At 36.9% G+C, this 14,142-nt stretch overlaps 1 protein-coding gene across 5 annotated transcripts in view; it reads left to right on the top strand.

Annotated features, from left to right (window-relative positions):
• The window catches only part of STK17B (serine/threonine kinase 17b), a 49,589-nt gene extending 36,215 nt beyond the window's left edge, over nt 1-13,374 (top strand). For all 5 annotated transcript variants that reach the window (XM_060281489.1, XM_060281479.1, XM_035136450.2 and 2 more), the window contains 5 exons: nt 2,945-3,089; nt 3,394-3,520; nt 4,230-4,278; nt 6,908-7,087; nt 8,644-13,374. In XM_060281489.1, coding sequence (XP_060137472.1) covers nt 2,945-3,089; nt 3,394-3,520; nt 4,230-4,278; nt 6,908-7,087; nt 8,644-8,929 — 787 coding nt within the window. In that variant the 3' untranslated portion in view covers nt 8,930-13,374. The remainder of the gene's footprint in view (nt 1-2,944; nt 3,090-3,393; nt 3,521-4,229; nt 4,279-6,907; nt 7,088-8,643) is intronic.
• The last annotated feature ends 768 nt before the right edge of the window (nt 13,375-14,142 follow it).

Raw genomic sequence — 14,142 nt, 5'->3', positions numbered from 1 at the left:
TTAAAGAAAATGTTAAAGTATTCCTTTAGAAAAAGCCCCGAAATGTTCCTCCTTGGAATGATACCTGAGGACATCCAACCAAGCGATAGATGTACAGTTAGCTATGCGGTAGCAGCCGCCAGGTTATTGATTGCTAAAAATTGGAAAACCACGGAAATTCCAAGTAAAGAAGATTGGCAAATAAAATTATTTAATTATTATAACTTGGCGAAAAACCATGAAGAAATTAGAGGGAAAAACTCAGAGGAGACCATAAAAATCTGGATACCATTTATTAACTATATTAAGAATAAATTGGAAAAACCAAACACAATCTTAGATGTCTAACAATTCTGTCATAAATAGATTACCTAGAGAATATACAATTGTGCTAATATAATATGTATATATATATATTTTTTTCTCTGTTGGTATTATGGAATGAATTAAGGTATGTAATGAATAAGTGGAATACATAAGGATAAGCTAGAAACAGGATGAGAAGTGCAGGGTGTGGGACAGGGGAGGGGTGGGGGGAAAGGGATGAAGTGGGTTAAACAATGAGATGAGACAAATGTTTTTATCGATTTTATTGGTTTGTATTGTTTTTTCTTTTTTGATACTAATAAAGTTTCTTTAAAAAAAAAAAAAAGACAATGTTGCATTCTTGTTATTTAACTGTTCAGCATTGGCACTTGTCAGCATTTCCACTTAAGTCTAATTTCCATTTTTGCAGCCCTTAATAAGTTCAGCATTAACTCTGTGTCAGATTTGTTTGAGATAAATCTGTTGTAACTGTAGTTTCATGGTAGCTAAAACCTTTAGTGTCTTGTCCTTGTGTGCTATTGCTATTTTTTAAACCAAATGTTAATTTTAAAAAATCATAACCTTTGTTAAATATAATAGATGTTTTTGTGTACATGCTGGGATTACGTCTAATTTGCCAGTGAGGCTATAGAAGATTTACTGTGAGAGGGGCTTCAACTGAAAAAGGACACCATCTGAAAGAGATGACAGCTTAGATATCTAGAGAGTGCTAGATAGTGTCAGTGGACATTTGCTGAGTTGCTTTCTGCCACAGAGGAAGGCAACATTCCTGAATTGCTGTTGCTAGATAAGCCAGTGGCTGCTGAATATGGATGCACATTCATAAGGACCAACAGCAACTTCAGGATATGCAGCTTAACTTCTTTGAGTTACATAGAAACCTTGCTGTCCTAGTAGACCACTGTAAAACTTGTAGCCATAGTTTCATCTGAAACGTCATTATCCTAATAAAAAAAGTTTTTATTTTGGTATGAGCTTTCGTGTGCATGCACACTTGGTCTTTAAGGTGCTACTGATGGAATTTTTTTATTTTGTTTCGACTCAGACCAACACGGCTACCTACCTGTAACTAGTCATTATCCTAGATTACAATGTACAGGGCAACTTGATGAAGCTTTGAGGCATCCTTCCAAAGTCCATTGGGATGGAGTAACTGCTGTGCAGCAAAACTCACCTCTTGATTTACCCTATCATGTTGCTGATGTTTTTGAAAATAGGCCCATCAATCCAACAAAAAAAGAAATCATTATTTTGCTGTAGAGGCTTCTGCAAGTATATTACGATTTTAAAATGGAACAGCTTTGGAGTAGTTTGCTGGTGACATGGAGGGTACTTTATGCCTGTATACAATGAGTGGTGGTGGTGAAGAGACAGCCTTCAGCTGTTGGATTTGTATCCATGCAAGAGCAGCCTCATCATTGCTGTTCTTTGACCATGACAAGAGTTGTGTAAATGGATGTAAACTGTTGTCTACCCTAAAAGAAACCAAAATTATGCTTTGTGCTCAAGCTTGCTTGAAGTATAATTTGATACCAAATTTACAAGAGGAGGTTGCTTGTGTGGGTGAGCAGGCATGTGTGGAAAGGCATCCTCTCTAATGTTTGGGTGCATGTGATTACTTGCTCCAGCACAGGGAGCTGAAGTTGGATCAAGAAATTACAAAAGCAAACTGTGTGCGTGCGTGCGTGCACACACACACACACGGGGGGGGGGATTGTGGGTTGCAGTAGAAGACATGCCAGTGCAGCGGCTGTGGCTGTGGTTTGGGCATACATTTTGTTTTCATCTTGCTTCCAAAAGTCAGTCTCTGTCTCTGTCTCTCTGTCTCTCTGTCTCTCTCTCTCTCTCTCTCTCTCTGTGTGTGTGTGTGTGTGTGTGTGTGTGTGTGTGTGTGAAATATAACTTACCGTAATATGATTGCTTCAGGGAAGGTATGTGACTGGAGTGCCAAAATCAAAATGCATTCCAGAAAAAAAAACGCAAGAGTTACATTTTTAGCATTTCTTGAAAGGTTGTGGTGAATGAGTATTATATAGTAGTTGAAAACTACTTTTTTAGAAACTTAGGTGAAAAGTAGTCCAGGACAAAGTGTTTTGAGTCCCTCTTAAGGGGTTGTTCCTAGAAAGTTCACAGAAAATAAAGCTGTCGTAATGTTGCACAACATAAACTCTTTTCAGGATTGTTGATTGTTTTTCTAGTTGGTTTAAAAGACTTCTTGGATACTGTAGGGAAAAAAATCCATTTACTTTGCTGTCAGTAACATGCTGTGCTGAGATTTAAGTTTCCACTAAAACCTTTTTCTTTGTTTTCTGGTATCTGCTGGTGTTCTGGAAATAGATGCTATTCCACTGACCTCACAAATATGAAGCTTGCAAATGATTTTGCCTCCATTATCATTTCTACATCACATCCTCACTGCTTCTTTTTGACTATCCCTACAAAAGTTCATGTTGGAGCAACAGAAAATCCCAAGCTTGAGCATTTTACTTTCCCCTCCATCTCTACAATTGTATCAAATTCTTTGAAGCTATAAGGCAGTAGAACTGGAGTTTACTTTCTGACTGAGACTGACCTCTGTGATGAGGTCATTTAGAGAGTAAGATGCTTAAAACAGAGTGTGTTTGTTTATATTTTTTAGTGCTGCTGGAGGAGAAATCTTTAATTTATGTCTCCCTGACCTAGAAGAAGCAATAGATGAAACTGATATTGTTAGACTTATACGACAGATACTTGAGGGCATTTGTCATCTGCATCAGAACAACATTGTCCATCTTGATTTAAAGGTAACTATACATATGAGTGTTAAATAATGTATTTCTTTCTGCACTTTTATTGATGCTCTAGGATATGAATTCATAAATATACTGATCTGTATCTTGATAACTCCTTAACATTTCAAATTGGCCTTTTAGGCTTTTATAAAAATGGTTTAATTTGTTGGTAAGAAACTACTGGCCTCTTAAATTGGTGATATGCCAATTTCAGTAGGATTAGAGTAGTTTAAAACTATGAATTAATCTTAAATTAATATCCTTAATATGTGGTGAATTGTGCATGCACTGAACATTTTTTGTTTCTTTGTTGTAGCCCCAGAATATTTTATTGAGTAGTGTATGTCCCCTTGGCGATATAAAAATTGTTGATTTTGGCATGTCTCGGAAAATTGGCAATTGCATTGAACTACGGGAAATTGTTGGGACTCCCGAGTATCAAGGTATGTCACTGTGCACACATGCTCTTTGAATGCTTCTATGTGTTTCCACATATGGTAGAACTACTCAACTTTAGAGGGGTGCTTGCAATTTTGATATTTTATCACCTGCTGAAAATGTTTTTAGAGAATTAATTTGATTCATGATTTTACAATGTTTTAATTATTTTATTGAATGCCAGCCTTTACTTTTTATGAGTTAGTGATTTATGAATATTCTTATGAGTAAAATAAAAATAAAATAAAACTAGTATTGGGTAATCAGCCCCTGACACAGTACTAGTAAAAATAATTGAGTCATTGCTGTTCTACATATAAGATGTATAGGAAATTTCCTCTTCGGGTTTCTCCCAAAGAAACATGAATTTTCTCAAGTTGAAAAGTATAACTTTAAAGAAATAAATGTATACTTGTCTCCAGAATGTAAATGGGTTACTTTGAGATTAGTGTATGTACCTTGTACCAACTTCAACAAAAGGATGGCTTGATTTTGCCAGTTCACTCCTGCATTGCTCTGCATCTAGAACTAAATACACCAGCAAGGACTCTGTGGACCATTCTGTAGATGTTGAAGAGGAAGCTCTCTCTCTTTTCAATCATACAAACCTATAATTTTAAAATGATGCCCAAATTCAGAATAAGATAATTGTCATGAATGTACTAGAACACAATTGCTGTACTTCATGGTACTTTTCCTTTCCCCCTTGTCCAGCACCAGAAGTCTTAAATTATGAACCTATTACTCCAGCAACAGATATATGGTAAGATCACTTCTTTTGAAGTTATAAACAACTGTAAAGCCCATATAGTTCTTATATATTAGCTACCATATCATTTCAGCTTAAAATTCTGGAAACTGCTTTTCACATAATGGCTTTGTTGACCCTTCATTTGTTATTTGTGACTATAGGGAACAAGTTATAGTCATGGTGACCTAAAGCGGGGGTTTCCATATGGTGCTCATGAGCCCAAATGCTGAGGCCTTTCTCCTTGCCCTCTGCCTCTGCCCGAACTTTGAAATATGCCTCCCATAGTTGAACCCCCTTCCCTTCTTAATACAAGCCAGGTAAGAGGAGGCATCAGTCTGTAGTGGATATGCTTGTGATGAACAGAAAGGTGGGAAGTGTGTTAAAAAGAAGCAGCATGTGGTGGTGGTGGAGCAAGGACATTTGGCTTCTTTTTCTCGAGATGATGGCCAAAGGATAGGGGCATTCCTGTCCAGGAGCCAGCAGCTAGGAGCAAGGCCACCCGGCTCCCTCCCCCACGCCTGCTGGCCCTATAGGAAGGGGGTGGAAATCTCTTCTGAAATTCTTTACCCAAAAGCCCTATGGAAGGGGATTGAGCACCCAAAAACAGTGAGGCTTTCCCCTTCTCTCCCCATCCCTGCCCACCAAGTATTTAATCTTCTATGTGAAGGAACACCAGGTGAAGGCACATTTCTGATTCTACTGTATGGGCTCAATCCTCTTGGTAGATTCAACTTATCCTATAATCAGCTGCTTTTATACCACACCCTTTCATTCTGATGGTGGTTTGAGGATATGCCTTGTAAAATCCATGAAGATCTGTGACTTAGATCTATGAGTTTCTTTGTCCCAGGGTAGTGCTGGTAAGCAATCAATCACTTACCAATCAAGTTTACAGGGTAAGGCATGGATCCTTATGATTTTTACAAGTTATCCCCTCGTGGTACTGAAAAGTCCTGGATCTGCAATTTTTACAATTAAGGCTATGGAGACAGTTGTGACCTGCAGTTTGATGGTGGCCTGGGGAAAATCTTGTATAAAAATCATGCAAATATAAGAGGATGCATTTTTATTTATTTATTTTAATAATTTTTATTGATTTTATACATTCAGAGAAAAAAAATATAAACACCATAAAAAATATACATAAAAATAAAAAAGAAAACATACCGCACAAAAAAACACACACAATAACAATACCTATAATCATCTTAACTTTCTTCTAACTCTTCAAAGCATTGTTTCTGGGACTTCCCCAAGTCCCCCCTAACTGATGTGTTTTTAATTACACTTGCGTTCTTTTTCTATGCCCTGTGGTGGCCATTTTGTCACTTGTTGCCGCAGCACTTTTTCAGAATTCTACAACTGTCCACGGCCCAAAAAGTAAATTGGCTGTTAGTTGAGGTGAATGTGAAAAGGAGCAAGTGATTAATAGCAAACCTGGGATCAGACAAGGTTTCCTGTTACACCTTTCTTTTCAGAATGTATAAGGCTTCAGGGCAAAGGGTCTTTTAACCTTTTACTGCTTATATATTGTTGACCTTAGATGAACAAGCTCCATTTATGATTTGACAGAGCTACCAGCCTTGGCTTCATAAGCTAAGGAAGTAATTAGATTTTATGTTTGTTTCTTTTTTAAACATATCCTGTGGTGGTGCTCTGCTTTCACTGCTTTCCAGCATGTGCCAGAAATAGAATCTCTTTTCCAATGTTTGCTGTTTTAATTTCAGTTTCTGATTATCTCATTACCACTGCTACAGTTACGCAAACTTCTGAATTCTTAACCCTGTGCCCACTGGCTTCATGTTTTGTTAAACTGGATGTTCATACTGGAGCTCTAAGTAAATACAAGTGTCCAATTCATTTGTATGGCATGCCCTAAACACTGTGCTGAAAGGCAAAGTCTTCTCACTGAGAGTATCGTTTTGATATCTATCATAGTGCAAGAAGTGCAATGATGATGATGATGATGATAATAATAATAATAATAATAATAATAATAATAATAATAATAATAATAATAATTTATCATTTATACCCTGCCCATCTGGCTGGGTTTCCCCAGCCACTCTGGACGGCTTCCAACAGAAAAATACAATACAATAATGGATTAAACATCAAAAGCCACCCTAAATGCAATGTTTATGAGGCTGTCTCCATTCAGAATAGGCAAGAAACCTCTGGATTCAGTCTTACGTAGGACTGAATTTGGGTCTCCTGAGAATTGGCTTGTGGCATTAGCACGATGTATGCCTGCCAGGATTTGTAGAGTCCTTGTGGAGAGAATCTTCCTGCTTATATTTTGATAACAAGCAGCTTGCTTGCCAGTGTCGTGTTGGTAAATATTTTGATTGATACGCTGGTGACAAGTATAGTTGTAAAAATAGGCAAATACTTTGCCTTCTGCCCTTCTGTGTGGAAAATGGAACAGTTCAGTGTGTAAGAAGTACACTTGTTCTGTGTCATGAAACTAAGCTGATTATATGAATGCCTCTAGTTTACCTGAAATGACTTTCTACAAATTTTGAGATACACACACACACACACACACACATACTGAAAAGTTAAAAAGAAAATTCTGGCTTGGTATGTGTAATTACAAACAAATATTTTAATACTAAATACATAACTTCTCTAATTTCAGGAGTTTGGGTGTGATCTCTTATATGCTGCTTACACACGAATCTCCTTTTGTGGGAGCCGACAAACAAGAAACGTACCTCAATATTTCTCAAGTAAATGTGGATTATTCAGAAGAAACATTTGCTTCAATTTCACCATTGGCCAGAGACTTCATTCAAATGCTACTTGTTAAAAATCCTGAGTAAGTAAATGATTTGGAGCAGGGTAGAGGAAGAAAACTCAAGTGGAATTTCTGTGTCTTGCTGTAATATAAATATAGTGGCAAGGGGCTTAGTCATATGAAAAGGCTATTTTTTGCATGTGTATCACAAGCTTAATTTTAATTTAAAAACCATTTTATTTACTCCGAGTTCTCTTCCTCTTTTGTAAGAACTGCAGTGGCACAGAAATTCTTATGGGTCTAGAATTGAGGTGAATCTTTGTGTATTTTCCACCAGAAATACTTCCCTATGTGCTTGGGTTTATAATGCCAAAGAGCAACTAGCAGTATTTGACTCTGGGTTGTATCCAGCTAACTTCTACTTGGAGCAGGCACATTAAAATTACTGGACCTAAATTAGTCATGTCCATTAATTCCAGTGGGTCTGTTGTGAGCATGACTAACATTAGGTACAACCCTCTGTGTTTGCTAATACTTTCTATATAACCCTCTGAGATGGTGGACCAGGACTTTCTCTAGGGCAGGATGCGGAACAGTATCTGTGCCCTGAGGGGCACTTTTAGAGGTGTTCAAGGCTTTCCACCTCTCCAACATGACCCAACCTTGAAGGAAAGAATCAGGAGTGCACCATAAGCGTGCTCCCAGTTCTTTCATTTCTTCCTTTGCAAGCCAGCTTTAATTCCATTTATGCTAATCAAGTGATTTCTGACTGCAAAATCTAATTTTAAACGGGAGCAGCTGCATTTGGGGGTTCCCAAATGGAACCAATCCTTGTGTGGTTTGCATTTGGCACTATATTTTAAAAGTGACAAATGCAAGCATCTCTTTCTAGGGAACAATCAGGATGTCAGATGTGGAGCAGGTAGACATGGCTTGTGGGCCAAATAACCCTGCTGAGCATAATTTGACCCACAGGCCGGTGGTTATCCAGTCCTGCTTTTAAGGTATGAAATTGAACAGCTGTAGCCATTTCAGCAAGCTGCAAAGCCTTTCACTCCCATCTCTCCACACAAAAATGTATTGTGCTTCTATAATTTGTCCAAGCAGTGAAGAGTTGTGTTAGTTGGCTGGCTCCCTTTTATGTTGCAGCCATAATCCTTGTTAGTTTGTGTGTTTATGTGCACAGAATAGTATCAGTGGTATAAGAAAGGGAAGGCAGATTGAGGAAGGAAACATTTTCATCTTGCCTTCCTTTTCCTTTCATTCTTGCCTGCACTGTACAGCCACCTTCCCACGAAATACATATCGATGGCAAATAGAGTAGGAGCAAGCTATAGACACTTAAACAAAAAAGATTTTGTCTTTCCTTATGATGAGAATTGGTGGGGTCGATAAGAGGAGTTACAAGAGGGCAAGTTATGAAGTGTATGCTGTGTGGGGAAGATGAGCTTGCCTATCTCTTCCTCCCGGTGGATCTCTGCCAAATCTAATTGATTAAGGATATAGTTTTGTTTGAAGGCAGTAAGGCTATTCCAGCATCAAATAGTATTTAACCCTTCTTTCACTGGCTAAGCTGTTTGTTGCTTTCAAATGACCTCCATGTCTTAAATGTATACCTTTTTATTTTTATTTTGAAGAGAACGACCAACAGCAGAGGCCTGTCTGTCTCACTCCTGGCTTCAGCAAAGAGATTTCTTCTTGTTGTACAGCCCTGAAGAAAGCCCCAGTTCTTCTCCAACACATGATCATATGAATAAGTGCACAGAAGAAAGAAATACTAATAAGTGCATGTGTAATGGAATGTGCAGCGAGCGAGAGGATAAAGAGAATATTCCAGAAGACAGCAGTACAGTCTCCAAACGATTCCGCTTTGATGATTCTCTCCAGTACCCCCAAGAATTCACAACAGACTTTGTATGCTAACAGATGCACTCCTGAATGCTATTTTGAACTGAATTTAGGATTCTGATCTACTCCTGTGGCACATGCTTTAAGATTATGGCTTGTCCACTATTGCATTTTGGTTATCCAAGAAATGCACTTTCAGTTGATGTTGTGTTGGCCCTTCTTTGTGCTACCATTGCTGGCAATGGGTTTGACTCCTGGGAAACTGGAGTTCTGGCACCTGAAGTGGATTGTCTTTGGAGGCAGACAAGCAACTGAGTATTTTTTGCACTTTTACATTTGAAGTCCATATAATGGATTTTGGTGTGTTGATACATAAAATAGGCAAACTGGGAAGAGGATTTTTAAAATGTGAGCAAAGAGTCAGCCTTGTTCAAACACACCATAACTATGTTCTAAGCCAAAGAGTGATGTAAAAATACATATGCAGTTTCATTGTTAATAAAGCTACATGAAGTTGACAAAGCAGAGAAATGGGCCCTTTTGTTCAAGCCTAGCAGAGCAGCCTCATGCTGTCATCTTTTTGTTGAACAGATTCAAATCAGTGACTTATTAGTACGGTATATAGCTGTACTACAATGAATCCTTTGAGCCTGTGTTTCCCACTTGGAATGTTGACTGGAGTTCAAGTGGCTTCCTGACTGGCAGCCCCGAGGCTCTTGCATGTTTGCTCAGAAGTGAGCCTCACTGGGTTCAGTGTAGAGAGGTTTGCAGTCTGAGACCATTTTAACGTGAGGCACTTAAATAACCATTTGCATTCCACAATTCTGTTATGCAAATATAATACCCAGATTTTTTAAAAATACTGATTTAATTTAAAAACCTTTTTGTGTATACAAATAACATGGAAAAGGGTCAAATAAGCATTTGTGTCATATGTGAAAATACCTTTAGCTGGTTTATTTTTTTCAGGGGCTACGCAAGGGTACACAGTACTGGCACCTCTTCTTTGTTGTTAAAAACTTCATGGTGAGTACCGGCACCTATTTTTCTAGAAGAAAAGCACTGCCTTTACCTATCTACTCACAAACTTGTGTCCATGTGTTATACCTTTCTGGCAGGAAAATCTGCAATGCTATATACAGTACTACTTAAGGGCACACTAAATTTTGTGAGGTATTAAGTCTGAAGGCCAACAAAACTAAATTTTATTGAACGAGAACTTCCACAAAAGTGTGCAATGTTAGGTTTCGTCATAATTTATCTTTTATAGATGAAGTTGACTTCATCAAATTATTCTCCTAAATTACAACTCTCTTCTACCTTCCCATTCATCAGTTGAATCCATTGATTGTATCCCAGCAAATATGATACTACTACTACTACTGTGTGTGTAATGGTGTAATCCAGGCATCCCCAAACTGCGGCCCTCCAGATGTTTTGGCCTACAACTCCCATGATCCCTAGCTAACAGGACCAGTGGTCGGGGAAGATGGGAATTGTAGTCCAAAACGTCTGGAGGGCCGAAGTTTGGGGGTGCCTGGTGTAATCTATGCCTCTTTACTCAGAAGTAATCCCCACTATGTTCAATGGTGCTTACTCTCAGGTAAGAATACATGGGAATGAAGCCTGTGTGTTGAATTTCACAAGCAGTGACATGAGGTTGGCACTGCAAGTAGTTGTACTGTAGTGAGTTGTACTTTTAGAATCAAGGTGGTGCAGATTCAAGCCCACATTCAGAAACTCAGTACAGAATTTCAGTATTTGAAAGCCATATTTTCTTAAGACTATCAGTTAAAAATCCCTTTGGGAAGGGTGGGATACAAATATGCATTTTTAAAGTGTTGATTTTATTTTAAAACAGATTTTATTGGAATTTAGAAAAAGGTATACAGAAGCTCATCTTTTTTGTCAAAAGTAAAATAATATAGATAAAAGCCTAAACAGAAACAAAAGGAAAATAGATAAAAGTGGAGATAAAAATAATAATAATGGGAGAAAAAAAGAAAATAACTTCCAATTCCTCATCTACCAGCAATTTGTAAACATTATTCAACTCATCCACTCCAGTATTACACCTAACAAAGCCACTTTCTGTAAACCAACATTATCTTCAGTCTTATAAGGGGTTTCCAATGTTTAGTAAATGTTAAGTGTCTTTTCTCTGAACATGTCAATTCCGCCATCTCTGCTATGTCCAATAGTTTTAATAACCATTCAATTGTTGGTAAATATGAGTCCATCTTTGTGCATATAAAAGTCTTGCTGCTATAGTCATGTATTGGAAGTTCCATAATCTGTTTCTCATTGTTTGTCCAAGCAGGAAGAGTTCTGGTTTCAGATGGAAGTTAACATTCAAGATCTCTGTATTGTATGATTTTGTGTCCAATATTTTTTTGCTTTTTGATGTGTCCACCAAGCATGATAGAATGTTCCTTCATGTTCTTTACACTTCCAGCAAGTATTTGGAATATTTTTATACATCCTAAACAACGTCTCAGGGGTTAAATACCATGGTACATTATGTTATAAAAATCTCAACACAGTGTATTTTAACCCTTTAATCCACATATGTTGCCATTGTTCCATCTGTATATTATGCCCAGTCTTTTACCATGTGAGATGGGCAGGGTACAAATAATAAAATTATTATTACTGCTACTACTTGTTCTTGCATTTCAAATTTCAATAGTTTGTACATTTTTGCAGTGACATGTTCACCATCTGTACACAATTGTATTTCAAAGTCTGCCTTTTTTCTATACCGAAAATCCTCTTATCTAACTTAAATCTCTGTGTTGTAAGTAGGAAAACCATTGGAGAGACTGACCTTCCCTTGCTAGTTCCCTTATTTTAACTTTAGTCTTCTTGGTTCCACTCTAATAATTCTTGGTATGTTAACCCTTTCTCTGCCTATCACGTCTTTTCTATGAAATGCTTCTAGTGCTGAGATCCATAAGGGTATCTTCAGGTATAACCTAGGTTTATATCTATTCCAGATTCTCAATATAGTACGTCTGGTAAAATATTTAAGTTGACGTTGACCTTATCATAAGAAAAATATGATGCCATCCAAATCTGAAGTCATGACCTAAAGTCTCTTATTTCTCAGAGACACTCTTTCATCCACATTAAACAGGCTACAACATACTGATTCAAATCAGGCAGACCCAAACCTCCCCTTTCCTTTCCTTTGCATCTTGCAATATTTTCATTTTGACTTGTGTTTTTTTCCCTTGCCATAAGAACTTAGATAAATCTTTTTGCCTTTAAATGGTCACAATAAACATCATTCTAGGCAGAACATTAATCTTTATCACTGAAATTCTACCTAACAGCGAGAGTTTTAACTTCTCTCATCTTGACATATCTCTTTTAACTTCAGCCGATTTTTTTGCACAATTATTTTGGAACAATGTACAGTTCATATTTTTCATAGTAATACCGAATATTTAACTTTTTTAAAAAAATGTAACCCTTTTTTCTCCATCAGAACCTTCTGCTTTTCTGTTGTCATATTTTTGTTAAAATTTGTTTTCTGGCAATTAATCTTAAAGCCTGCCAACATACCAAAATCATTTAATTTATCCATGAGAATTCCTATTCTCTGCAATGGGTTTTCTTAAGTTAACATCAAATCGTTTGCAGATGCTCTTAATTTGTACGTTTCTTTTTAAATCATTCCCATAACTCACTCTATACTCACTTTATACCTAGTATCTTCTTCATCATCTTCTGGAATTGGTCTGAGTCATAAGTAGAGCTCTTTTTCTCTCAATTCCAATAATGCTAGGCCATCCAAGTATCTTTCAATCTCTCTGTTTGCCACTTGACTTCCACTTTCCAACATTTCCACTCTGCCCTTTACTTATTTTATTTATTGTCTCCTCCAGTCATTGACATTTTGTATTTGAAAAATGGCTATGTCTTTTTAAGATTCATTTTTGAATTCATTCATTTCTGTTTTAATAATTTTCATCTGCTCATTCGTTCATCTGCTGTATCAAATCAACTGTACTCTGGGTATCTAAGGATGCCTTTTGTTCTTCTGTTTTTCCCCCTGGTGGATGTCATATTGGATATTAATTTTACTTCTCTTTTTTCCTTCCTAAAAGTGTTAATTTTAGATGGTTTTAAATAGAAGATCATCTTGCATAAATGCACTTTTAATATGGAAAAAAGGTGAAACAAGCATGCCACAATATGTTATGCCAGCACTTTATAAAACAGAAAATAGTAAAAATAAGTGTTTCCATTGTGGTATTTTTAACAAATGTTTACATTTCTTACTCCTTTCTTTTAGTCTTACAACTTTTAATTTTTTTGAATAAGTCAGTTTTTTGTCTCTAGTCAAGAGGTTTTTGGATTTTATACGCACTTGTATATATGTATGTAAATTCAGGATGTCACTTGATTCTGACAGTGCTAAGATTTGTTTGACTATCTCTAATCTTGTAAGTTTTCTTACTTGTTTATGCCATAAGTTTGTATATAATTTTATTCAAATTATAAGTATTCTCTGAGTTCTCTGTTTTGTGTTCAGAATGTGTGGGTCTTGGTAAGTGGATAAAAGTGGCTATATCAGGTGAGGTTTATATACAAGGTCATAGACCATTAGTGTAAACAGAGGTGGAATAATAGACCACAAACAACATAGAATGTTACATATAGCATGGAGTATAATACAAATGAAACATACAAAACTCTTCATCCATCCTAAACTCACTGAGATCATATTAAGTCCTTGATTGCCAAACTTTAAAATGGGGCCACCCTTCTAATAACTCATCATCTTCCTTTCAAACGGACTTTTAACATAACACCCTTTGGTCTACCATGTAGGTAATGTAGAATTGGATCAAATTCTCAATTGCTCCTGATCACATGGGACTCTTATTTCAGTGGAGTCCAGATAAACTGACACCACCACCACGCCATTAATGTTCTCGCAGAGAATTGCAGCCCGGAGAAGCTCTTTGAAGTTTAAGAAGGGAAGAGCATTTAAATACTTGTTCACTTGATAACCTTTCCAGTTGTCAAAGCCCAAATGTATTGAGGAACAAGTTCTGACAGAAGAACTTCCAATTCCTGAAAATTTTTTATCATTGATTCCAGCATTCACTACTTAAGCCTTCTCATAATAAAATGCAGTGAGAATGCCCACATAAAATCCCCAAATATGTATTTTATGCAGAATAATTTTATTCACATGAAAAAAATATGTAAACGCCAAATCACTCAACTGCAGGTTTCCTGAACTGTGCCTGTGACATAAGTTTGTGCATGCAACT

The sequence above is a fragment of the Zootoca vivipara genome, chromosome 1 (genome assembly GCF_963506605.1).
Source record: "Zootoca vivipara chromosome 1, rZooViv1.1, whole genome shotgun sequence".
NCBI lineage: Eukaryota > Metazoa > Chordata > Lepidosauria > Squamata > Lacertidae > Zootoca > Zootoca vivipara.
The sequence above is the reverse complement of the archived record's forward strand: the minus strand, read 5'-3'. Positions and strand labels throughout refer to the sequence as shown.